Source organism: Sceloporus occidentalis, unplaced genomic scaffold, assembly GCF_023333645.1.
Source record: "Sceloporus occidentalis isolate IW3139 unplaced genomic scaffold, rSceOcc1.0.p SCAF_83, whole genome shotgun sequence".
Classification (NCBI taxonomy): domain Eukaryota; kingdom Metazoa; phylum Chordata; class Lepidosauria; order Squamata; family Phrynosomatidae; genus Sceloporus; species Sceloporus occidentalis.
The window spans coordinates 1,522,267-1,549,964 of record NW_028317063.1 but is presented as its reverse complement, the minus strand read 5'-3'; the positions used below and the strand labels follow the sequence as shown (position 1 = coordinate 1,549,964).

Sequence of the window (27,698 nt, the reverse complement as noted above, 5' to 3'; positions counted from 1 at the left end):
GAAAAGGTTTTTTTTTGTTAACCTTTTGAGGATAAGCTATTTTATAATATTTACTATGAGAAGTAAAGTATTTCTTACCTTCAATAACTTTGAGTGCTAATCAGAATCTGGCAAAAGAAATGGGATAAAAAGAACGAATAAATAAATCCAAGATGAGAATCCTTTTTATTCAATTGTATGATTCTATCTTTGGATAAACGTATTCCTGGCAAAAATAATTTTCCTTTCAAATGCCATTGCTTTTCTCTGTTATTTATCTAAATATGGCTAACATTAAGGGAAAAATGTTAAATATTGTACCCACTGCGAAATTTAGCACAAAATATAGAATAATGTGGAGATTTTCAGGATGCCTGTAAGGGATATACTTATTCAGGCCTCTTTCACATAGGTTGGATAACAAACAAAAAATAAGATTTTTAATTTTTTGTTAATTAATTAATTGAGAACTTATCCTATACCATAGAGAATATAAAATATGAATTCATGTTTTTATTATTATTATTATTATTTTTCTTTTAATCCTTTAGAAATAAGAAAGTTTGTTTGTGATTTGTTTGGGTTAAATGGAAAGTGCTAATGAGGTACTAAATAATGTGATTTGTAATATTCACAAAACTTGTATCATCAGTTTTCATAAATAATGTACTTGTGCTTAATCAGCACTTTTTTAAAGTACAAGTAAACAAAATATCACAAAAAAGCAACATTGCAGCCACTCAAGTTGCCCTCTATAAATTCCGAAATAGATGCTTAATTATGCTTCCATAAACTTGCTGACCTTGTGTGAGGCATCATTAAAAAAGCGGGCAAATAGCCAAATTGTTTGTATAAAATGATTGCCACTTTGTCAAATTGGTTTCAAAGCGACTTATTTAAAAGAACCAAATATGTGTGTGTGTGTATGTGTGTATATATATATATATATATATATATATATATATATATATATATATATATATATATATATATACAGTATATTACAATTTGAGAATGGAAAAGCACTAATGTGTTAGAGGATTTCCCTGTATTTGCATTATGACATCATCACAGCTGTGGGACATCAGTAGCTACCACATTTGCTCAAAAATTGCAAATGAAATTTGTGGCTGTTCCAGCCAGCATTCTTATTATACGGCAGCTGTCTGCAAAAGGGTCTTTCTCTGTGAAGACTATATTATGACATCATGTAAGATACACTATTTATTATTTATGCATGTAACATGCATTATGTTATTATTATTATTATTATTATTATTATTATTATTATTATTATTATTCATTGCTTTATAAAGTGTCATCATATTCCACAGGCCTGTTAATGGGTGTGACATCACTGCTTATGTCATACAATATTGGATGCACACGGGAGACAGTTGTAAACTAATTGAAAGCACAGTGATATCTATATATTTGTGAACAGAGGAGAGAAATAGTCATAAAAATAGAAAACATGAACATTCCTGAAAACAAAAGAAAAGTGAATGTGAGAGAGGACAAGACAGATAATACTGTAATCACTCCTGGAAACTCTGGGTTTGACCAGAGTCTCCTGGTGAAGAGGTGCTTTCCTGGGTCTCCAGGTCAGTTTGCACTTTCTTCAGGCAGAGGAGCGGTGGTTTTTCATGCCGTCTGTCACCCTCTCCCCTTAAGGCTGTCTGGGGCTATTCCCACTCCATGCATGGCTAGTCCTGCCCCTTTGCTAGGCTTCTACCCCAGAAAAGGGATAGCTCCAGTAGACTACCCTGAGAAAGTCCCAATAAGGAGAAGGAAGTGTGGAGAGAGAGACTAAAGAACAGACTCAGTAAGACAAACTACATGCTATATTCTCAAAGAGACAGACAAACCTAACAGACAACCGGATCCTATATTTTATCTTAAAATGCGTCAAGAATAGTTTTTAAACAATGGATTTAAAGAAAAATCCTAATATTCCACACGATGCATTAATGCGAATACTCCATAGAAAAACCACAGAAATATGTCTACAACGCACAGAATCAGACAGATAAATAGCAAATATTTAATGGAGACAACTATACTGTTATTCCCCTGAGTGATAAAACCGCTCAAGCAATGTATTATTTAAATTGCAAAAAAACATTAAGCTGTTCAGATGAAAATACCTTGGGGGTATTTTAGATTAAAGATTTCAAGTATCTGTATAATGTCAAACAGTGGCAAACAGGACAGTGAAATAGAAAATAGAATTTTTATGTTTCACCATTAGTCACACGTGGAGAGGTAAATCATATGGTTAAGAATATAAAGAGTATGAGGTCTATTTTATAAATGGATAGTGTATACTTGGTAGAAAATTGCTGCCTTTATAACTCTGGTGAAAAAATGTCATTTGTTTATCAACATTTTCTTATGATATTTGACTAAAGGCAGACTGGTTTTAAATGTATACAGTTGTATGAAAAAGAAAATACACTCTCTTTGAATTCTATGGTATATCAGGACATGCTAACATTAATCTGTCCCTAAGCAGGTCTAAAAATGAGTTGAATAGAGTTTCAGTTCAACTACAACACATGACTTAACAGGTAACATGATTTAACAAAAATAAAGCCAAAATGAAGAAGCTAAGTACACCTTATGATTCAATTGCTTGTAAAAACACCTAGCAGCAATAACTTGAAGTGACTTGCTTCCCTCAGAGACTCCTGGTTAAACCCAGAGAATTCACAGGTATGCTCATACCTGCGTCCCTCTTTCTAATCCTCCAAGAGTTGCACTTTCTGCCTTTAGAAATATCAGTGGCCATTGGGTTCACGTAGGTTGTGACATTTAGTGGTAATTCTACTAGAATAAAATTATTATAATGTTACTTTGTATCAAATTGTAGATTTCGTTACATTGTCGTTACATGTGTGATAGAAAGTTTGATGGTTTAACATTGGAGGTTACAATGAAAGGACCTTGAAATGTGAATTGTTAATTAATAGTCTGTAACTTCAATACTAGTTTAACAAAATTCATGTTTTTAAACTCATGTACAATACATGAGTTACAGCAAAGGACATTATTGTGAATTGTTAGTGCCACATAATACTTTTTGAATAGATCGAACTAACAGCTTCTTTTGTATTCTTTTAGAAACCAAAGTTTGCATTCAGCAACAAAAAAAATTGTGTTGAAAGGAAGGAATATGATGTTTAATCTTTTTTGTTACTGGGTTATGTGGAAAAGTCATTCTTATAAAATCTCACAACTGAAGCTTTTGTCATAAGCCTTGGTTTTGAAAGGTGTTCATTATATAAATATTAGATTAGTTTCTGTGACTTTATTTGCCCGGTGTCCCCGATGGCCAGTCTGGGCTCATCTAGATCTTTTGACCACTCAAAAAGTTAATTCAAGGGAAAAAAAGGACAGAAGAAGAGAAAAGAAAAGACAAAACATCTACAATCTTGTAGTCACATTGTGTAGGTGGAAGAATCAGTTGTGTAATGCTTTACGGAATATCGCTGAATTCCGAGAATCTAGTTAGAAATTCTGTAGGTAGGAGAAAAAGAAACATATTTTGAAGATTAAACAAGTTATGACAGAATCCACATTATATAGTCATGTTATTATTTTACTTTTTATTCAATATTGTATAGTCTTTTTAAAGTCCAATTACTGTACGTTATGAAAGATTGTTCTGTTTTATGGAACAACCTTGTAAACGGTAATTAACTTAATGTTTAGGGGAGATAGATAGATATTTCAAAGGATGTTCAAAGGTAAATGGAAACTACTAATAGCACAAAAAAGTGCATTATAAAAATGTGATGTTTACAGCAATACCCTAATTAAAATGTATCTCGTTTTTGCACAGAGCTGCAGACTTGTGATCCTTCAACTCATTTTGCTTGTGGAAATGGCAGATGTATTAGCGTCAAATGGCAATGCGATTCAGGTAAGTAAATGCTTGGATATTCAAATATTCCATTCCTTGAAATGTAATAAACGTAACAATAATTGAAAATGTACGGCTGAAAACCTGAAGTATTTTAGAATTTGAGCCATTTATTTAGTATCTGTTAAAAAGTAAATTTTTCTCTAACTACTTTTAATAACTGCTTTGGCCAGAAAATATGTTTCATCTCCCCCAAGTTTACAGTATTTATAAAAAGAAAACAGTTCCAATAAAAGTTCAAATTTTTCCATAAAACCTAAATTAACATTTTATCTCTGCATGCTTTCATGTTTAGGCCCACGGGCTATGATCAAACTGCATTTCTTCAATATACAAAAAAAAATTAGGCATTTACAGTAATGCTATGTGTGTATCTGTGTAAATATGCCTTTTTCTTGTTTCAGCTGATGATTGTGGTGATGGTAGCGATGAGGTCGGCTGTTTAGACTCCTGTTCTGATATTCAGTTCAGATGTGACAGCGGAAGATGTATCCCTGGACACTGGCTTTGTGATGGCGATAATGACTGTGAAGACTTCAGCGATGAAATAAATGCTAACTGTTCTAAGACAGGTTGGTGCTACCAAAAACCAAAATATTAGTGTTACAAAATCTCTGCTTCACAACATCAAGAACCAGTCACTGTCCTGTTATTTAAAACATGCAAATTGACTCCACTAAAAGACACCCAGGCCAGCAAATACAGACTTAATTTGTTGATTACTGATTTAACTGGTTCATCTATAATTTGTATTTTATTTTTACTGTGCATTAATCATGATTATTATATGTGTTTTAAAACCAAAGCAAAGTGTTATAGCTATATTGACTCATCCCCAACTATGTGTGTTGTTTTGTGAAGGGTCAACTTAACCCTTCTCTTAGCTAAAATCTGCATGGTTCCTAGTCAGCTGAAACCGTGGCCAGTCCATAGAAAAGCATTTCCATGAGTCGGGAAACCCTTTTCAACTAGGGGTACAATAATATATGGCCGGAGTCCAAACTCATATTGGTATCTAAGTCGGGTTCCGTGTTTCAGTGCTTTGTGAATAGGAAATTTGTCAGGGTGTCCTTCTTGTAGCCACCTCTAAAGTGTTTTGTATAGCCACTATTTGTGGACTATTATGTGGAAACAGAAATTGGCCTTTTTTTGTGTTTTCTGAGAGGGTCATGGCATATATCCTTCTTTACAATATAACATAACATTTTCGTTAGTCGGTCACGGTATCTTAGCAGTACTACAAGATATTTCCTTTCTTTCCAGTGTGCTGGTAAGGTTTTTTTGGTCTTTATTTGCCTCTTAAGTTTAGGAAGGAGAGTTGTCTACAGTCAATACTGATTGATAATGATTGGTGTTTACGACTGTTAAAAATAGCAGGTTTTTATCGTCGGCTGAAGTCGGAAAGGACGGCCATTACTCTACGGAGCTTCTGCTTCCTAATTACATTGATACATTTTCGGATCTGCAGGATATGTGCGTCGGCCGTTAAAACACAAAAAGAAAGAATTGTATATCCATGAAGTGAATGCAAAAACAAATGCAGAAAATAATGGAAGATTTATGGGAGAATAAAATCCCCTTGAAAGCCATAGCTTTTATGTACTTTAATAAATCAGCTCAGTTTTTACTGCCACGGGATTGCAGAAGCTTTGAAAGAAAATAATATTTTCATGTAAGCGCCTTTACTCGTCCTTTTGGATCATTCTTGTATTTAAAACAGAAAAAAGAGCAACATAGAAATATAATAATAATTGAAACGGGTACACCTAAGTTGAATTTAGTTCGTACAAAAGGTTCGTTTTCATTAAAAGGGAATGAATACTGAAATGATGAATTTCTACAATGAAACACGCAATGCAAATTGAATTAGGTTTCGGACCAAGGATCGCACAAGTTTACTTGACAATGCCATCAAACCAGCCACATTCACATTTTATATTTTTGTTCTTTTTTTTTGTTCTTTTTTTTACCGATATCCGCACTCACACCCAGTTGGGTTATACCTACATCATACAATGTAAACCTTAAAACTGTACATAAACAGTAAAAAAAAGAGCAGAAATAGGTCATTATTTAAGCATCAACCTAGCACTGCCATTAGAAAGAAGAGAGGACACGTTATAAGTGCTTGTGGAAGAAACAGAAGAGAGATTGCTGGAGACTGTACATAAAACTAGGGTCGGACATTAAGATAACCTAAATCTAAGACAAGACCAAGGACCGATTAAGGTTTGAGTTTTACATTGGGGGGAAAAATGGACTAATCTACCATCAAATGCTATATTTCTACATAATTTGTGAAAATAGCCAGTAAATGGAGGGGGGTTTATCATTTTTTATAAACAGAATCATGTGTCTTATTTTTCATTATAGGAGATATATTTTTTATTCAGAAAAACACAGTGGTCAAGTAACGTGTAGGTCGGTTACCCAATAGGCATTGTAGCAACTTTGCTGGCCAATAGAGGCTATGGATTTTCAAGGATTATTTAAATATACTAGATTTTTTTTCCCCCAATTGGTAATTTAGTAATCACTCCTTCAGATACAGTAAAAATGGCGTTATCTGGTCTTGCGTACCAAGAGTGGGTTAACTCTTTAAGAGCTGGTCTGCTGAGTCACGTGGTTTAAGATAATGGTAAATTATAAATTATACAGACAAATGTTTTTACTCTTTATAGAAAGCAAAACCCATGAATCATGTGCCATAATATCTCATATTATTAGATTTTACTTCTTTAAGAGGCTTTCCATGGATGAGCTAGATATAATAAAGAATTTATGTCCATCATTTTTTGTAATGCAATTCGCCTTACTCAAAAGGAAAGGTCCCCTGCCCTCTTTTGATAATTTAATCGGGGGTTATTGTAGAGCATTTGTAATATCTCAGTCCTATTTCAAATTGAAATTAACTAGAAATGTCACGTTTTAACACTGACCATGAGCCTTAAATTATGATTAAATGCCATTAAGATCTAGCAAAATTAAATATTACTTTCCCAAAATAAGATTTGGCAATCGTACCGGGGAAAAAAAAAAAGAAAGTCCCAGTAAAGCAAAACCGAGTGTTCATGTTTATTCTTTTTCCACAATCAAATGAGTTACTATTTTTATAGATTACAATAAAAGGGTTTAAATTGTCCAGATTGAGCACTGATTACATTTAAATGATGTTTTTAAGTATCGACACAGTATGTTCGTACTATGAGCACCGGCATTAAGTTAATTGTAAGGTGTATAAATCTCAGCTATACTCACACACCAAATTAATCATTATAAAGCTCTCACCTACACATGTGTAGAATAAGATTGCAATGATAGCCTAGTTAACGACTTTAATGGCTAAGCATTTTTAAAGATAAACAAACATTTTAGTAACGCAACTGTTTTATGTGCTTGAACGGATATATTATGGAAAGAACTTTACAAGATATTTATATAAACAGTTTTTTTAACAATACAACTCCAATGTGTCTGTCATTTTACAAATGCAATTATGAAAAATACAGTTAACATTTTAGGTCTCATGTTTTTAAATGGTGAATATATTGAGGGTTTTTTATGAGAAATGTTGATTGGAGAATTTATTTTTCAAGTAGGCATAATTTCTATAACAGGTATTGCTCAGGTGGACAGTGGCCATATAAATGATTGCCCGATTCCCTGATGAACTGGTCTCAGATACATTTGCATTTCAGAATAACTTTTAGATGCTCTTTCTAAGGTGAAGACATAGTCTAGAGAAATTGACCTTGCTTGATGCACTTTTTCAAGGTTTAAAGGTGTTTCTTGATCTTTTGGCTTGGATCTCTTGTAAATGCTTGGTCATCTAGACTTGAGGTTAGGAATGCTATGAAGCTTGAGGTTGAGTTACCTTCTCTGCTATGGCAGATGGGTAGAGGGTTGAACTTTTATAACACCAAGCATGGGTTGGGCAAATATAATGAGTATGAAACTAGTTAACATGAATGGGCTGTAGCTCACCCTATGATTACTTTATGAACAGGTGTTTCTCCACTTCTTGCAATTTGTATTCCCACATGCCATATAAACAGAAAAATCCTGATTTGCGTATCATGGTGACCTAACAGAGCAAAGTCAATGAAGGATATGGACGGAAAATAAGCCAATGGTAGACAGTTCGGTAAAGCAGATTTGTTGGACAATAAGAGTTTTAAGAAAAACTGCATTTTATGACACTTTGCAAAGTCTTTGAGATGTTCAAATTTTATTACCGAAGTTGCTAAATTGGCAAAAAAAAGTTGACCTTCGTAGGTGCCTGTAGTAAAGAATACTATTTATTTTAAATAGAAATATCAAAGATATTCTTTTTATGGATTCCCATGCTGAACACATTCATGCCCTCTCACTGAAACACTGAAGTACTTGTTTGTTGTTTTGACACTTTAAGACATGTCTTCATTGTAAAAGACTTCATTAATATTGAATAATATATTATTAGTCACAGCACAAACACTTTGATAACTAAAAATAAAGTTAAATGTGTCAAGTATGTCCTAAACAAAAGTTAGTCAATGTCTGTATGTATTGGTATTACTTTAACCAGTACTGGGGTGGATTAACAAAAGAGTAGGCCTCCAGGGTAACAAGCCTCAAGTAACACCTGGTACTGCAGTATACATTATTATTGTTTTATGATAATCATGCATATTATCTACTTAAATGATGCTGGGATCAGTTCCAAAGATAAAGACCAGCTTAATGGGGAGCAATAATCATAACAACCCTGAGAACTATAAGTGAAGAAACACAAGTTTGTGTTATTTTTTATTAGCATACACTTAAAAAATGTTATTCTACAAAATAAATATTTATTTGTAAATTACTTAATTTGTGAATATATTTTCATGGATTTCAGAGTCAGAATAATGTCACATACAAAAAAAATTAACTATTCATCTAATGTTTTAATATATTTTATTGTTAAAAACGACATGCGAAAAGATCACGTTTAATACAATATGTGTGTTTTGAGGATTTGTTGTAAACTGAACTAATTGCTAATTAAGATGCATTTCTTGCACATTTTTCTTAGTAACACAGCTCTAGTAAAGACATTTCAGGGCAGAAATATTTGTTGATGTAGGTTCTTTGGAGGCTCAGTGGAATGTCAATATGGCTTTTTTTGTGTAATTTGTTTATAAAGGTATCTTGTCCCCTTTCATCATAACATCCTGCTTTGATATAGTGTGAAAATCACAAATTCTAATGGAAATGATAGTAAACAGACTCTCCATCTTAAAAGCAAGATCATAAGAAACCTTCAAAGGGCTTTGTGAGCAATTAAAATTGATCCTTGTTCTAGCTGCGTATACTCTCATCTAACACATAATTATACGGACAATTTCACTACTTAAAGGGGAACTGTCACATTCCAGGTTATCTCTCACCCTAATTAGTAAACCTACATACAGCATACCAGTCGTGTTATCTTTTTTCTTGTTTAGAAATGACATTAAAAAATAATCTGATTTTGTATTTTGACTTGCTGTGTGTTGGAGCTGCCATCTTGCTTCCATATCAAAGTTTATGGAACTTTATCATTGTCACAAGATATTTCCAATAATATAGAGGTATAAGTGGCACACAATAACTAGAGCTAGAGACACAATTCAAGAAGACTGCTGAAGGACCTTTGACTTTCTATTTGTGCTGACAGTAGGACGGGACTGGCCAAGACAGGGATGCCAGATATGATCGAGAAAAAATGGCAGCCACTCCAAAGCACGATATTTGCAAGCACCCCCCTATACATCCAACTTTTGTTGAAAGAGAGATATTAGACAATAGACATAATGGCAAATTCATGGTGATACAATATGTTTTTTTATAAGTCGTGTCACATTGGCTAAAACAGAAGCCATGTCTTTTCTTTTAAGCATCCCCTGTCTCTGGAGCATGCGAAGGAAATCAATTCCAGTGCCACCCCGATGGAAATTGTATCCCCGAATTGTGGCTGTGTGATGGAGAAAAGGATTGTGAAGATGGAAGTGATGAAAGAGGCTGCAAAGGGCCTCTCCGCCAGTGTGATGCTAAGACAAAATTTGCGTGCAAAAATACAGGTATTGTACATTTGATGATTTGGAATTTCATATTTCTTATAGTTTTGTTTTTTTCATTTATTTCACTAATTACTTTTACCCTGCTCTTTGATATATCTCAAAATCACTCCAAGTGTGTATCTGTCAATTTCAAAATGTCTATTTTTTTCACTTTAGAAGTTGCATATCCCTTGCTGTGTTGCGAGTTGGTGCGTTCTTAAAGATGGATGTTTCCTATTGCGAATCCAGAATTATTATTCATTACAAGCCCTACGATATTTCCACCTTCTTTCTCCTCCAGCTAAAGTCTCGAGTGCATAATCCTCCTCTAATAAAAAAATAATTATGCATCAAAAAGGGATGGCTTCATGTTAAATATAATGCGGGGTGCTGGGCATCTGACAAATCCACATCATCTAGTCATTCAAATTGTATGATAAGTTAAAGAGATCAATGGCAACCTGTCCACTATATCCCCCATCACTGATCTGGATGGAGACAAAAATAACCTTAAAATGCCAAAATATTACCAATCTTATATTGAAAAAAAAATGAATTATGTACGTGTCAAGGAAAATAAATATTGTTTATCTTTTTTTTTTATCCCAGTTATGGTTGAAAAATGTTTGGCAAGAGTAAAGCATTGTGTGGTCGCGGGTGTTTCATAGGGAACAACTACCTTTGAAACGACATTCCGTTTAGGCTGTATTTTTTATTGTCTCACCGCATGTATTTAGGAATTCTGCGTTGTTGTGCTATAGTTCAGTTCGACCGCCATCTGGAACCGACGGCACCTGGAAAGCCCCAGGCACGTGTGTAGATACTGCTACATTTGCACATATCCAAAGAAAAATAGCAAGTAAACAAACATAAATTTTACCTGACAATTGCTTGGCTGTAACCGAAACAGCTGGTAATTCTCCCATAAAGTTGAAATATAATTGAGATGTATTTCCTCTTTAGTGATACTTAAAATAGAATAAATAATTCAAGTGTTTCACAGAGGCGATGGTACATTTTAGAAATTCCGCTATAATTCTTGTGCGAAAGTGCAGCTAAGTAATAAGGATTAAGTATGTCATCACAGGTGCCGGAACAGTAAGATTATCCATATTATTATTTCATGCAGTGTTCAGCGTTAGCAATGAAAGTATCTTTTTGTTTCACATTGGTCACTTTAAATAATTGGCAGCAAATAGTTAATCAAATGTCTTGATCTTGTTTACGAGCTTCTATTCTGTCTCAGACACTTCTATAGAATAGGAAGTAAAAAATATTTATGTAAAAATGACCTTGGCTTTTCTGAAATCTGCAGTCATTTATGCAATTTTAGGGTTTTTATTTTTGGGGGGGCTACAATAAAAAAACAAAAAACAGTGGAATGGATTATAAATGAATGATTTGCTTTTGGTGGAATATGTTAAAAAAATGACAATAAAAAAATCAGTGAACTCCTTAGAATTCAAGGTACTCTATTAGTATAATTAACAGATACACTGTAGATTTAGTACACGTGCAGAATAAGCGTGTATTCTTAACAGATTTCCAACTGGGGCTATAAAGTGAATCATAATAAACACACTCTATGAAACGTACTGGACAGATTATATTATTTCCATTGACATCGGAGGCTCTGCTTGATAATGTGTTTCTTTCTTTGAGTTGAAGAATATTTTTTAAGGAACTCATTTTATATTCATTAAGATGAAGGAAAGTCCAACAAACAAACATTTTATGGTGGCTGCTGTATCTATAAAACAAGATGTTGAGGAAAGCAGCATCAAATTTGTTTTGGGATATGGCCAATTTGTTGGCAGTAGCTCTATGTTACATCAGCTATTAGGCTCGTTCTTGTCTTACTCTTGTAGATTGGCTGTGACGTCTATTAATAATGCCTAGGTAAGGATAGCAGCGATGCGTCAGTATCATCTACTTAAACGCAGATATCTGTGTAATAAACTGTAAAGCCTATTTTAGTGAATCCTACGCATACCAGATGCTGTATGTTCTAGAAAGCCTGTTTAAAATCGATCAGAAGTGTTACATAGTGAGAAACATGCATTAGGGACTCATATATACCGAGAAGTAGTAAAGTCCGATATTATTCCAAGATCATGATTAATTCCCTAATTAAGGAAATTCATTATACTTTTTTATCTGCCTTCTATAGGTTATTTGTTTAGGTGCTGTTTTTAATATAACTATTATAAAAACATTTTGACATTTTTGTTTGTTTTGGAAGAAAGTGACACTTTTTTGTAACTTTTGCTTTTAATTGGAATTTTTTCTTTAAGGATTACTTTGTTAACTTTTAATTACATGTTACTTTTTATGTATATGAAACCCAAGCACCTTGGGTAAAAGATCATGATCAATAGATTTGATTGGAAAGGAATAGAAAGCAGTGTTCTAGCAAACACTTAAGACTCTCAGCAGGAGGATACGTCTTTCAGATGTTACTACAAGGAAAAAAGTTTTTACAATTACCGTTATCAAATCACACATTAACAAAACACAAAAACACAATAGATTACTAGTGTAACATTCCATTGCCAATAGAGTCGCTCTTACGGACCTTTAAAAATTAAATCCTGGCACTAAATCCATTGGTCTTCCCAGGTGTGCCTTGGCCTGCCCTGTGCCAAGGGGACTCAAATCCCTGTTCCTCCCAGGCCAAGTTGCTCATAGTGGTTGTCCGAGTCTGATCTCCTGTGTAGCAGCAGGAAGATGTCCCTTGGCATGGGCATCTTGGCACAATTTTTAAGGTTCACTAGTACATCCTAAGGGGTAAAACAGGTTAAAGCAGGAAGAAATTGGCATTCTAAAAGGGCTGAATTTGGAGATAATTAGAACACTGAACATATAATTGAAGGGTTGCACTATTTGATTATTGTTTGTTTTATGCCTTATCCTAGTTTAGAAATTTACCTGCGTCTAAGCCCCAGCTTCATGTTTTTTAGGTTTTTCTTATGGAAGGCTAAAGTACTTTATTTACCACAACATGGAGTTTAATTTAAATTAATTTCTCTTGATGTTGACTAATCATACTAAAAAGAATTCCCTTTCTGTTTTTTTTCCCATATGACATTTTAGGCAATTGACCCTAACAGAATATACAAGCTAAACCAGCTTTACAGTCACCGAAGCAGCAACAGAAGAAAAATCAATTTCCCTGATTCTTTAGAACGTTAAAAACTTTAAACATGTTTTCTTATGTACTAACAAAGCTAGAATGTACAGGGAAATGTATGTTTGATCTGAAGAAATCATATATATATATATATATATATATATATCAAATAGTTTACATGCTATATGTGCACAATATGTAGATACGTCATACAATTTTTCTTTTTCCAATGAGATTGAAAGCAATATTTTTTTTTCTTAAAACATCTGTGTGATGTGGGGTTGCAAATATAATGTGTACAGAATGCAATCTGAAAAGCTATTTATTTATCACTGATTATTGTAAGGCTATATAAAGAATGAATAATGTGACTTTCTTCACACATGAACTATTTTTAATTTATTTTTTCAGAAATACTATTTTTACTCTAATATGCCTCATGTGTCAATTTGTAATTTAAATGCCATATTTCTAAAATAATATTGTTAAACAAAAAATGTAGACTGGGAATAAAAAAAAAATAGGATTATTGATGCAGGAAGCTTAAATATTTGTGATCTAGATCTGACTATTCCAATAGTGACAGATCTTCTAAACATTTCCAAACATTATCAATACCAACTTAACACGCGTAAATCATTTTTTTTAAGTTTCAATCGAATTCATCCAAGTAAAATGTTTCTGATATTTGTGTTGTTTCTGTTTTCCAAGGGAGATGCATTAGCAATGCATGGGTATGTGATGGAGATATTGATTGTGAGGACCATTCAGATGAGGATAATTGCGAAGGTTATATGTGTGGACCACCAAAATACCCTTGTGCTAACGATACCTCCATCTGCCTGCAGCCTGAGAAGCTTTGCAATGGGAGAAGAGATTGTCCTGATGGATCTGACGAAGGCGAAATATGTGGTATTCAGCTACATTTCAATTTAAATACATATTAAGCCCTTCACGGATAATTATGCATATTTTATAAATGTTCCTATTTTTTGTTGAGGTTTTTCCTCCTTCCTAAACAAATCTGAATCATGGCATTGAAGTGTTACATTTTAATTGAACGTGAACATTCTTTAATTATTTTTTCATCCATGTAACACAATATTTATTAGGGCTAGAATTTAACAAATGTTAATACGTTATAAATTATATCTTGCTAATTTAAATGAAAAAGCTCAAAATATAGACTTCCTTGAATTTTCAGCTATACTTTTTTAATTTTAAGACAAATATTATAAGGTGCGCGTCACTTTTTGTGTGCTGCATATTTTAACCCCTTCATGACAAAGCCCGTACATGTACGAGCTCACAATGCATTGTTTCTAATGGGTTTAAGGACAACCCATTGTCCTTAAGGGGTTAAAATTTGTCTTAACGGGACTGTAGCCTAAATACCAGTCATCAATTCAAAAATTACACTTCAAAGGTCTGCTAAGGTCTCCGAAATGGCTACCTAGGCTATTCCCCCAAGGGCCATTCTTCCACTTTCCATGTAGTCATTTTCTCACCAGCATCCTTGAGATTTTGCTTAAGATTTCTTCCAAGGGATAAGTATAACCTGGGGGTGTGGGGGGGGGGGTATTCACCGACATCCATTGAGTATAGTTATTTATAGGACTTATGTTTTCACTTCTTTGTGCTGTAATTTATCAGAGGTGGAACATGACTAGAAATCCCCTTGGACCCTAGCTGCTTTCTCTTGTAACTTCTGATTGTATGAAGACTACATAATCAAGGCCCATTTCAATATTTAAGTATTTATTTAGTTATTTTTAAAATATTTTAAAAAACTATTTGCTTCCCTTTCTTCTGTGATCTCTCTTCATGCTGATCATACAGTGATCAGCAGGCCCGCCTGTGCAGCCTTTCCTAATCAAACCACTTATGACGTAGACCCTAGAAGAGCTTGTACAGACCCAGGAGGGTCTCATAAAAAGAGGACGCCGAACATCTGTTAGGACGTTTTAATCCCTTTTAATGTAACCACACTCTGTTTCAATCTCATTATCTATTTCCATGGCATTAAAATCAAGCTTCTGATCAAATGTATTTTTTTTTTCCCTGGAAGCTATACTTAATTCATTATCAAAGGAAAACCTAATTTATGTTGAAATCTTTGCCATCATGGTTATCCCCGAGGGGATGATAATGCATTTTACTTGGACCAGTTTCATGCAATTTTGTGCAATTGGAATTTTAAACTCATTTTGAATTGATATGTAAAAAATATATATTAATTTATATTGTCAATCTTCCTAAAGTTATAGACATAGGTGGTGTGCCCTTGTCTATCTATAATACATAATATGCTATATGTTGAAAGTCTTTAATAATTCCTGCGGGAGTGATTTACTTTATATAATCTTATTTTGAAACAAACAAGAATTGTTTTAAAAAAAAGACAAAACAGAGATTATTTTTATAATTCACTATTACCGGTATGTGGGATTTTTTCAGTTTTTCATAGTGTTTTCAAGCGTTCCCAGGCATAACGCTAGTTAAAGACTTGTTACACAACTGTATTTTATTTTGTTAATTGTGAAATGGATGTTATACTTTTGCAGATGAATGTTCTTTGAATAACGGAGGCTGTAGCCATCAGTGCACAGTAGTCCCGGGAAGAGGAATTGTTTGCTCTTGTCCATTGGGAATGCATTTAAATGCCGACAACAAGACATGCGACATAGTGGATTACTGCACAAAGCATTTAAAGTGTAGCCAAGTTTGCGAACAACACAAGCACGTTGTGAAATGTTCATGTTACGAAGGATGGGTATTAAATGCGGACGGAGAAACATGTAGTAATATCGGTACGTTCGGGTTTAACCGTCTCCTTTTGGTTTCGATTTCTGAAACGATGCAAATCTGTTTATCTTTTTATAAAAATATCATATGTATGATTTAAATGTCTGATACTCATTATACTTTAGGTGATCACTCCGGATGCGGCACTCTATTAGCTGTCATATCACATTCTCTGCAGAATAATTGTACTAACCCCTTTTATTATGGAAATGTATCAAACACGTCGCTCGCAGAGAGATCATCAGGATAGCAATTATATTTTAACTGAAGTGGAAGCGAAGGTTTCAGAATGCTTTATATGCTTAAAATCTAAGTTGGATAAAGGCAATGTCTCAATTTTTGGTAATTATTAAGTCTAAATTGTCAGGTCATGTCTTTTGCTTTGAGTGGAACCACGCAGATCTGTCATCATGCTGTCCTGTTTTAGTTGGTCCTCTTCTATCCATCATTAGAACATAGTCGCTCGATGTGGGTCCTTAAATTAACCCAAAAAGTGTGTGCTATCAGGATCTCTTTGATGGGTATCTTCAAATACAAGATCTTATAATCTATGGCCATGAAAAGTGGGTCCATCTGGAAGGGACCCAAATTTAAGACCCATGATTGAGACAGGACCTTAAATCAGGTGTAGAAGAAAGAAGATTCAGGGCTTGATAATTTTTTTCTTCTTTGACATGGTCACTTTGCTATTTACTTTGCATCTAATAATAACAATGTTGTTACTTTGCTTTCAGATGCATTTGAACCTTTTATCATTTTTTCCATCCGTCACGAGATCAGACGAATCGACCTGCATAAAAGGGATTACAGTCTTTTAGTACCTGGATTAAGAAACACTATAGCATTGGACTTCCATTTCAATCAGAGTTTACTGTACTGGACTGATGTTGTTGAGGATAAAATATACAGAGGAAAACTATCCGAAACTTCCGGTAAATGGCTTTTTCAAGAATACTTAATCTAAGATTAAAGTAAACTGTAGTAATTTAGAACACACTCCGATTATTGATGGTTAACTACAGGGCTGGATACGCATGGCACGCTAGGTATATATATGCTCAGATGGACAGTCTGGGCCTGGTTAACTAAATAAGGTTTGGCATACAGCATCACAGTCCTCCAAAGGTGGCAAAGTCTTAATTTTGCTTGTTAGCCTTCATCTTTATTATTTAATATTACTGATTTGATAGGCCAATTTATTTATAGTTGTGTATAGCTGTGATCTCACAAAAAATTATAATAATGTCATCTATATTTAAATCTAAAACTAATGGCCACTTCTGCTAGTTGGCTGTACTTGGAAACTTTCTAGATCCACAGGCCCAAATCTATCTCCCTAATACACATCCATGTGTGTCAGCAAAGTTAGTTGGGCACGGGAGGGCAGAGATGGGGTGGAAATTGTCAGGAAAAGGGCAAAATCAAATCCCGCTGTCCCTGCCAGGAGAATAAGCTACTGTCCTGGATACCCTGTAATCAGCTGTAACACAGATAGACGCTAGGGTATATACACAGAATGCCCAGAAGACCCCAAAAAAACTTTTATTTGGAGCTAGTGTATTAAAGGTGCTGTTCCACTAAGACAACCCTTACGAAAAATTACTGCAGTTTTTTCTGAAGTAATACTGCAGCTTTTTGGGCATGAAAAAACTGCAATACTGCACTTTTACTGCAGTATTACTGCACATTTACTGCACTTTTACTGCATTTGTACTTTACTGTACTGCAGTTTTACTGCAGTTATTTTTGTAAGGAAGTACAAATGCAATAAAGCTGCAGTACATTGAAATACAACCGTAGGTTTGCAATATAAAAAAAAAAAGTGCGGTAAATGTGCAGTATTGCAGTTTTTTCATGTCCAAAAAACTGCAGTATTACTTCAGAAAGAACTGCAGTAATTTTTCGTAAAGGGAAAAGATTAATTCCGTGGTAAGCAAATGAAACTTAGCTAGCCATGATACCTGTAATGCTGTATTAAGTTACACTAATGTGAAATTCAGCCGAGTAGGTGGAACGGCACCAATAAAGGGCTACATTTGTAACAGTTAAAGAATATGGATAGAAAATATGTGAACGCAGGAAAGCGCTTTTAAGCAAAATGTTGACAGATGTAGCTTCGACTCACGGGCCAGGCTCGGCTCAGCTGCTCAATTAAATAAAACACCAACACACAAGATGGGTTTGAAAAGGCCACAGCCGTTTTATTTAACAGTCATTGTCCTGTAAAACCTGAAATAATAAACATAGATGCGTTAACAGAGACAATGACGTCACCAAAACCAACCTAGCTTGCCAAGTTATCCAGGTACCAAACCACACACCAATTTTGGGAGGGGACATACCAGGATGCCCCAACCCGGACCTGAGGTTCCGAGCACCACTCCTTGCAAGGAACCTCCCACCGGTTATGACCACCAATGATCATACCACCACATTAACCCCTTGGGTACCTGGCAAGCTACCGCCCACGACTGTGACTAATGCAGCAACACCACTTCACAAACTCAACCACATAAGGGGAGGGTGGGTGGGACAAACACCACCAGGTAAGGTTAAACAAAATGGATCCTTACCCCTGTGATCACCAAACTTAAATATCCTCCTACCAAAACTCCTCCCCTAAAATCCACAATTCCTGCCTTAGCCTAGCCCTGCTCAGCACTCTGTCAGGGCCCACTCTAGTCCATTCTGGCCCCTGTGGGCTTCATTCTTGGACTGTGCACCTGAAAGATGGATTGCTGATTTCCATAATTAGGAAGTAAAAAAAAACGTTGTTTGTTATTTTTATTGCATACAAATAATGTTATACATTTCTCAGCTAGGTTATTCTTTCATATGCTTTCACAAATCATTGTTTTTTGGCAATGTCAGGATCTGATGTATTATTTTTATTTTAATGAGTAACTAATCGTGTGAAGTAGTGTGGATTTCGAACTCAAGCCATTAAGGTTTGCAAAAGCTTAGAACTTGGTCACCTAGAGCATTACCCTGCGATGCACTCTGTTAATCATCTGATTACGCGTTAATTGGAGGAATTTAAAAACTCTGGTGGTAATGTAGTCCTCGAAGACCGGGTTCGAGATCCCAGAAGAAACTTTATGGACTTCTGTTTACTTTCAGGTTAATCCAATTAGCAAGTTTCTTAAACATCCAAAGTACAGCTAAAAAATGCAAGCCCCTAACAAGCAAATTATATATACAGCAGTATAAAACAATGACTTTTTATGCCTTTATTAGGTGGGGGTGGGCAAGAGGTCAGCATGTCCATGTGAGTTAAAATTACCCGAAAAACAAGAGAGATGGGGGGACAACAACTATTTTAACAGGGTCATGAATGCAGAGATCCTTCCCTTCACCATTGTTCCAGACAGTTCCTTATCTCAAACAACCATACAGCACCAGACTACAAAAAAGCCCAGCGGCCATAACCAACTTCACTATTGGTCCAGGGGGTCTCTTTCTATAAAATGTTAATTTTTGGCATGACAAAGAACAAGACGTGGCTTACAATAAGGGACTTCTTCATGCCATCAATGCACATTACCCATCAAAATATAATTTTTCAAAGAGGTAGAAAAGATAGAAAGGCACTGAGAGAACTTAACATTATTATTATTATTATTATTGTTATTAATTGTTTTATATAGCTTATGCAGATATGTCACGAGTAGAATAATATTATTAACGAATCAATGTAATGTGTTAATGTAAAAAGAAACATCATCTGTTGCTGGAATTAATATAGATGTATGAATGTGGTGAATACTTATTATTAAAATAATTTTCCTCTTTTATAGGTGTAAGTGGAATTGAAGTAGTTATTCAACATGGACTTGCAACGCCCGAAGGGTTAGCAATTGACTGGATAGCTGGGAACATTTACTGGATAGATAGTAATTTGGACCAAATAGAAGTTGCTAAATTAAATGGCAAAATGAGAGCAACGTTGATAGCAGGCGGTATGGAACATCCCAGGGCAATTGCTTTGGATCCTCGTTATGGGTAAAGTTTTAATTTCTCTGTGAAAATTGAAATATATCACAATTCAAGGCCTTAGTACTAAAAGGATGCAACCCATGGGGAAAAAATATATTTCACTTGCTTTTTCAAGGTCCACCCAGCGTTGTCAAACAATGCTTCTCACCTTTGGCTCTGGGGATGGGGCCATCCGAAACATAAAAAGTAATCCTTTTTGTGCTCGATGGCAACAAATTCGGAAATGTCCTTTGGTTGTGGAGGAGGAAATATATTAAGAGGATGCATTACCTCCTCAGCTGATGTGAATGGACCCATTAACAGGCCACACTCAACCTACACTATTGATAAATTAGACCTATTCGTAATAAACGAGTAACGAGAAACATGGATGTGGTTTATGAAATATTCAATAGTACATGTATGAAAGAAGTAGACACAGTTCAAAAACATTCTTGTGTGCTTTATATAATATATAGGAAAGTTACAGAGAGTTTTCCTGCAATAATCGCTCGCGGACCCTCGCCAAAAGCCATTAAAATAACAAAATACCTTTTTGATACTTCCAGGTCAAAGAAAGGTCTTAAGAAATGTAATCATCATCAAGAAGAATACAACATTATTGATTTTAACTAATTTTATATTAAAAAAATAAACCCTTTTTTAATCACAAAAAAATTATCCTCTGATTATTCTTTGTAATCAATGGTTGATAATAGGATACCCTTATTCTTCCTTTTCTTTCGATTGCATGCTGAGTGTCGATGACACTTCTGTTTCTCCAGCTTAGGTCATTATCCCCCACAACCCCACGTGACACTTTATGAAGAACAGGAGTTATTACAACTGCTCATTCTGTCTGACATTTACATTAAGTGGTACTTGACCTTTTCAGTCTAGCATTTTAGATATTCCCTGTTTGGAGAAAATAATTTTGATAAAGCTGTTCAATGGCTCAGTTGATTTTAATGGAACTTTAGTTTGTTTTACAGAGGCGGAATTTATCAGGATTTTATATCGTATATTAGACATAGCATATGAACCACATCAACTCTGATTTTGTTTGTAGTTTAATCACCTGTGTTCCTAATGGAATGAATCGCTTATGCTATTAACATCAAACGTTACTTGCAAGACTGAATTCGCTATACCTAGCCTTTGTTCATTTTCAGAATAATTAGCAATCATTAAATTAAATAGATGTAGTTAGAAACGTTCTTTAAAACCAAAAGATATTTCAAATTATATTAAGAATTTTTTTCTTAAGTTTCTTAAATCTTATCCCTTTTAGTCTTTTTATTTTTTGTGACAGGCCTAATATCGATTTAAGTGTCAAGCTTCATACCAAACCACAAAAGATATCGAGGACTTCAACTATAATAAGCAAATTGATCCAATTGCTCTAAACCTAATTAAGTGAATTTAAGAATGGCTAGAAAAACTATTTTAAACACCATGGATAAGCCGTATTGACAAGAGTTGGAATTTTAACAAGCCAATTTGGTAGGGTGTCTAGATGTCCCCATCTCAGCCTAAAGACTAAGTAACCAAGGTTTTTGTTTTTATTCATTTAAATTCCGTAACAAATATCTACCACAATCCCTATCCAACAAAACATAACAAATTAAATATTACCCTTAATAATATTATAAAATATTATTTTATAATCCATTCTGATTAGATTAAGTATTATGGAAAGAGTATTACATAAAAATACAACATATCCAAGTATGAATACTCTGATGTTATCAATAGTTACATAGTTACGTAGTTAACTATAGAACTACTTTAGAAACGTAATCAGGTTTAGCATAAAAATATCATTTTTTTGCCAATGGTTTGCACGAACAGGATTTAGGGGTGAATGTGTCACAAAATGTTCCAAAATGACATCAAAAGGTCGCAAAATAAAATGAACTGTCTCAATAAACCCTTAGCCATAGTTCTATCCACACTCCCTAAAACAAAACGGTTTCTTCCGGGATTCTTGGATTATTGCGATGGATTTGGTCACGCGCTAACCCAATAGCCAGAAAAAGTCATGATTCCATTTTTAGCATTGTTATTACTTTTTCCTTATTTATTTATTGAGCGCGATCACTTCCAATATATTCTGGGACAACCGGTGGTAATCTTGCATCCATACCGATATAACATATATCCATATAGAAATACATTTGTCAACCTTTAGCATACATTTATGATAATTTCACAATCTCAGTATAGTGCAATATCAACAGAACAAACCAATATCTATCTGTGAATGCACAATCCTCCATTTATGTGGCACGGCGTTATTCACTTTGATGATATCTGAACATTAAGCCATGACCATTAATAATACAATAAGGCTGAAATCCAAGCTATGGCTTAAATCTCTGAATTTATCTTTAAAATGCATTTAGGGATCATTATATTTGCACATCTATAACTGTATGGTTTCTGGGTTTTTTCTTGAGTTACGTTACATCTCCATGAGATACTGATCTATAAATATTTCACTGTGATACATTTAAATCTGTCTATTTTATCATTATTTTTTGCCTTTTAATTTGTTGTCCTATCTCTCGGCTCCAGGATACTTTTTTGGACAGACTGGGATGCCGCCTTTCCGCGAATTGAGTCGGCTTCAATGAGTGGAGCTGGTAGAAAGATCATTTACAAAGATATGGAGAGTGGAGCCTGGCCTAATGGTCTCACGGTTGATCATTTTGAAAGGAGAATTGTTTGGACTGATGCCAGGTAATATTCTTTAATATTACATTTAAAGGTGCGGTTCCACCTACTCTGCTGAATTTAACACTCGTGTAGCTAAATCCACTTGAAACACCATTCCTAATATTGTTAAATAATCAAATGCGTTCTAAAATTAATTCTTTAAATCATTGGCACACTTTGATGTGGTCTTCATTTTTCAGGAAATGTTTTAATGTCATGTGACACAAAAAAAAAACAGGTATTGATAGCTTGTTGCCATAGAAACTAAAATATTCTATGTTTTTGGATTTTGTGTGATTTCAAGGAAAAAATAAAATGACAGATGGGAAGGTATATTTGTTTAACAAATTAATATTTTAACTGAGCGGAACATCTCTTTTTTCAATAAAATCAAATATTATAGCATCTTTCAGCTTATTTGTGTTTATTATTTTATTTATTTGTTTGTACCTGTAGCTTTTCTAGTAAATACATGTATTTATTGTTTTATCTATACCTTTGTTTATTGTTTATAAGAAAAAAATTGTGAAAACATAATGAATGCCTTTTTTAAAAGTAAACACATTTATAACATTTTTAAAATCATAGGTTATATATATATATATATAGTTTTTTTCTTGGGTTTGCCTACTTCTAGATCTGATGCTATATATTCAGCACTATATGACGGAACATCTATGAGGGAAATCATAAGAGGCCATGAATATTTATCGCACCCGTTTGCTGTTTCATTGTATGGGAGTGACGTCTATTGGACAGATTGGAGGACAAATACATTATCAAAAGCCAACAAGTGGACGGGACACAACGTTAGTGTGATACAGAAAACAAGCGCACAACCATTCGACATACAGATTTACCACCCGAGCCGTCAACCACACGGTTAGTAAAAGCTGAATCATGATATGTCTTCACAAATTCACATTTTTTTTTTAGATATAAAGATTTTTTTTTTCCTTTTATGTTTATTTATAAAATCCTAAAAAATATAAATATACATATATTACATTCAGCGTTTCACATCTTAGTCTCCTTAATCTTCAGAAGACAGACTTTTCAACTTCTGTAGTTAATATGTTCAAATATATATATAAAACGGTATACTCAAACATTCTAAGCTGTTTGCCATATAGATATACACATAGATATACATATAGCTACATCACATGAACACATTAACTTATGATGAGGTTTCTTGGTAAATATAAAGTATTTTTGTTACATTAAAAACTCAAATGGATAGATCAGGTTTCTGTGTTCTTCTTTCTCCTCAATTTGCTCTATTCTAAAATAATCCTCTCTAGCGTAGGCTTGTGTATTTATATTGCAGTAATTATATGTCTTTGAGCTGACACTTCGTGAGACAAAAATTTGGTGTTATTAAAGCAGACAGTTCAGATTATACACTCATTTTGTCTACCTGCCATCACTCCACCTATACTTTTATTTAGACGTCAGTCTGAGCACTTCTACGGTACAGGAATTAACCCAGTCGGTACGGAGATAAACCGAGGTCTTGTAATTTAGGTTCTTAATTTGGGCCTATATTATATGAATTGATACAACGTTATTAGTTGGACTTCCCAAAAAAAAAAGAAACAGGGAACTCAGGGAATTTCTTACACACAAGACCAACATTTTTACCAACAAGGAAGCAACCCAAATGAAACAAATGAAAACAAAGGAGAAAGCCCCAAATTTTAGTTTGAAGTACATTGGTTCTGCTATATTCTAGGCTTATGACTAACGCAACAAGCCTCGGCGGGCGTCCCTGGAGCAATACAAAATGCCCCTTAGACGATCAGGCCCCTCTGATGCACCGCTGCTCAATGGGCCAATTACAAGGGAGATTTCTGATCCTCCTAACTAGCCAGATTATGCTATGGAGGGCTGTGTTGTGATGTCATATCCCGGCACTCGGCAGTGATGATGGCGGCAGCAGATGGAGCCCTGGTTCAGTCCTAGGGCAATGCCCAAGGTAAAAACCCCACTGCCAATTGGACTTGAATATAGGGGGAGGTTAGGTTTGTCTTTCCACTTTGAAAACATTGACCTATTGAGAAGCAGTTACTACATGTATATATTATATTTCTACATAATGTATAGCACATACATGGCAGTGGCATGGTACCAGGTCAACAGACTTACAACAAACCTAACTCGCTAGCAAAATGTTAACCAGCCACAATCATTTCTGACAGCGGCATATTAATCTACCCCTGCATCTTATAGACAATTTGCTTTCCAATTATTAGCGTAGGCGTATATTTGCATAAATCAAACCAAACATCAACAACGTTTATTTTCAAGGCTTTTTGATGTTATGATCTTTAAAACAAATTTATTAGAAACACACGCGACCAGCTGTTAAACCTAATAGCATTTTGCAAAATAGTTGAGGCAGCACAACAGATTTTTATTTTTCATTCAATAAGGTTTGGCTCTAAATTATTTATGTAAATCGTCTTCATTTTAAATCATGTAACTGCATTGAAAAGTGCCTTTTTCTTAGCTTGTTTCAAATAATACTTGACTACAATGACTTATGTTAATCTATAGACACATTTGAATTATATTAACTATCCTTATGCTGTGGGGTAGGGGTGATCCTGGGTTTTTAACCAAAAAGAGGAATACAATTGATTTGTAACTTTATTATACGTGTGTCAATCTTTATGTCATCTAATAGGGCCCTATAGACTGACAGGGGCCCTCAAAAAGAATAAAGTGCCAATAATTCAACATAAAATTAGCATGATTACTTTTCTTTCCCAAATTCGTATTTTTATATTTTTCTGTGTTGAAACAAATCTGTTTTTTAACTGCCTGATCTCCAAATTTGTCTAAATCTCTCTGTTATATATATATATCTGTGAGATATCAGGCATTGGATTACCCTACATCATGTTTGGTCATCTTTTAGAGCAAGCTATACATTACAACTATTATGATAATGATTATCACACAAATATAAACAATATAAACCAAGTTTATAGCTTGAAAACTTGAAAAAATATTCAAAATAACTTGATGGTACCAAACGTTAACCATGTCTCACAGGAATGCATTTTTATCAGTATTTCTGTGAAAGTCCATGAATATTTGACAGTGAGGTATACTATTAAGATGAGAACGTGAAAGCAATCGGGAAGAAGAATATTGCTGGACCATTGGGGACATTTCCTTCAAATTACCTATTGAGACCTGGATAAGTGAATTATATGAATGATGATATAGACATGATAACGAAATGCCCAAAAGTTAAATTATTGAATTTAGATTCATTATTCTGTGCCGACTGGTTTGTGATTGAATATCAAATAACATTATATAAGGTCAAGGCTGTGTGGTGAGCTTGTAGAGTTTTGCCAAAAAGTGAGTTTTTTATCTCATTTATTTTTGTATAGTTCAAGAATGAAACAACAGGTCCAGCTCTCCAGCTGCTCCTAAACTGCGGCTTGTATAATTCTTGTATAATGTTGGACTCTGGCCAAAGAATCATAGCTGCCATATTGTATATTGTCTACATGTTTATGGGTATCTCTTTTAGGAATACAGTTAAGAAAAAAGTTGTTTGTCTTTACTGAGTTCTTAAAAAATCAATTTAAAACTCGCGAGCAGACAAACTGGCCCTTTATTTGGCAGCTTGGAAAATGTAGGATGTATTTGGAGCATTGGGTGGTTTTGTATATTGCAAACTAAGTGGAACTGTCCATTTAAATGGGATTATGTCTCATAATCATGCATCTGGGGAGGAAATGGAGATGGGAGAGATTTTCTCTTTTTAGCCAATTATTGTCCTACTTACTTACCGTATTTGCTCGATTATAAGACAAGGTTTTTTTCAGAGCAAATGCTCTGAAAAATACCCCTCATCTTATAATCGAGGTCGTCTTATAATCAGACCTCAAAAAGGTCTGACTATGAGACGACTAAGATCCAGATCCCCCGCAGCTGCAGGGGACCTGGATCCTCCTGTCTCCCCCTCTCCCGCCCCACTTACCGGTACTTCTGAGTCCCCGGTGTGTAGCTGGGGCAGCGTGTAGATGTCTACGCGATTCGCGTAGACAACTTCCGCTGCAGCAGGAAGGAGGTGTGGCTAGCAGCGGGGGTTGTCTGCGTCCATCGCGCAGACCTTCCCCGGCTGTCAGAGATCAGAGTTCCCCGCACCGGTGCCGGTGATCTCCGGCTGCAGCGTAAGTGCGTGGGATCTACACGCTGCCCCGGCTACATGACAGGGAAGTCAGAAGCACCGGTAAGTTTGGAGGAGGAGGAGGAGGGAGGGAGGGAGGGGGGGGTAAATGGGGGGCATAAAAAAGGCATTTCTGGAGGCAGAGTGCTCTGTGAAATGCCTTTTAACCCCCTTAATGCCACTCTGCCTCCAGAAATGCCTTTTTAACCCTCTATATGCCACTCTGCCTCCTGAATGCCTTAAACCTCCCTATATGCCACTCTTTCCCATAATATACCTTTTAGCCCTCTAAATGCCAGAGTGGCATATAGGGGTATAAGGAATTTCTGGAGGCAGAGTGGCACATAGGGGGTCAAAAGGAATATATCATGGGGCACAGTGGCATATAGGGTTAAAAGGCATATCATGGGGCACAGTGGCATTTAGAGGGTTAAAAGGCATATCATGGGGCACAGTGGCATATAGGGGGTATAAGGCATTTCTGGGGCAGATGTGCATAACTGGGGGGCAAGTTGGAAAATAGAAGGAAATAAAACCAAAATATTTTTCTCAATCATAGCTTTTATTAAAAAAAAATAGTTTAGATGAATTAACATTTACTTGTAAAACTTTTTTCCTATAGGGTCGTCTTATATTCAGGCTTTTTCTTATTTTCCTAAATTAATATTCAGATTTGGGGGGGTCGTCTTATAATCAGGGTCTTCTTATAATCGAGCAAATACGGCATTTGTTGGTGCTGGGGGGGGGCACAATCAGAGGGCAGATATGTTTGCTTGTTTCCAGCACCATATTTTTACAAACATTATGTAAATGTGTAATGAGTTTTTCTCATTAATTCCAACAAGGTTTAATTTTTCCCACCCCTGTTAATCCTTTGCTTGAAGCTTTGCATTTTATTTATCTTCTGCTTTT

At 34.9% G+C, this 27,698-nt stretch overlaps 1 protein-coding gene across 1 annotated transcript in view; it reads left to right on the top strand.

Annotated features, from left to right (window-relative positions):
• Positions 1-27,698, top strand: part of LOC149285175 (low-density lipoprotein receptor-related protein 1B-like) — a 366,729-nt gene that overhangs the window by 185,459 nt on the left and 153,572 nt on the right. The window contains exons 19-27 of the mRNA XM_089495720.1: positions 3,824-3,904; positions 4,309-4,476; positions 9,805-9,987; positions 13,808-14,008; positions 15,661-15,906; positions 16,636-16,833; positions 19,699-19,903; positions 22,454-22,618; positions 23,232-23,476. Of these exons, the coding sequence (XP_089351846.1) occupies positions 3,824-3,904; positions 4,309-4,476; positions 9,805-9,987; positions 13,808-14,008; positions 15,661-15,906; positions 16,636-16,833; positions 19,699-19,903; positions 22,454-22,618; positions 23,232-23,476 (1,692 nt within the window). The remainder of the gene's footprint in view (positions 1-3,823; positions 3,905-4,308; positions 4,477-9,804; positions 9,988-13,807; positions 14,009-15,660; positions 15,907-16,635; positions 16,834-19,698; positions 19,904-22,453; positions 22,619-23,231; positions 23,477-27,698) is intronic.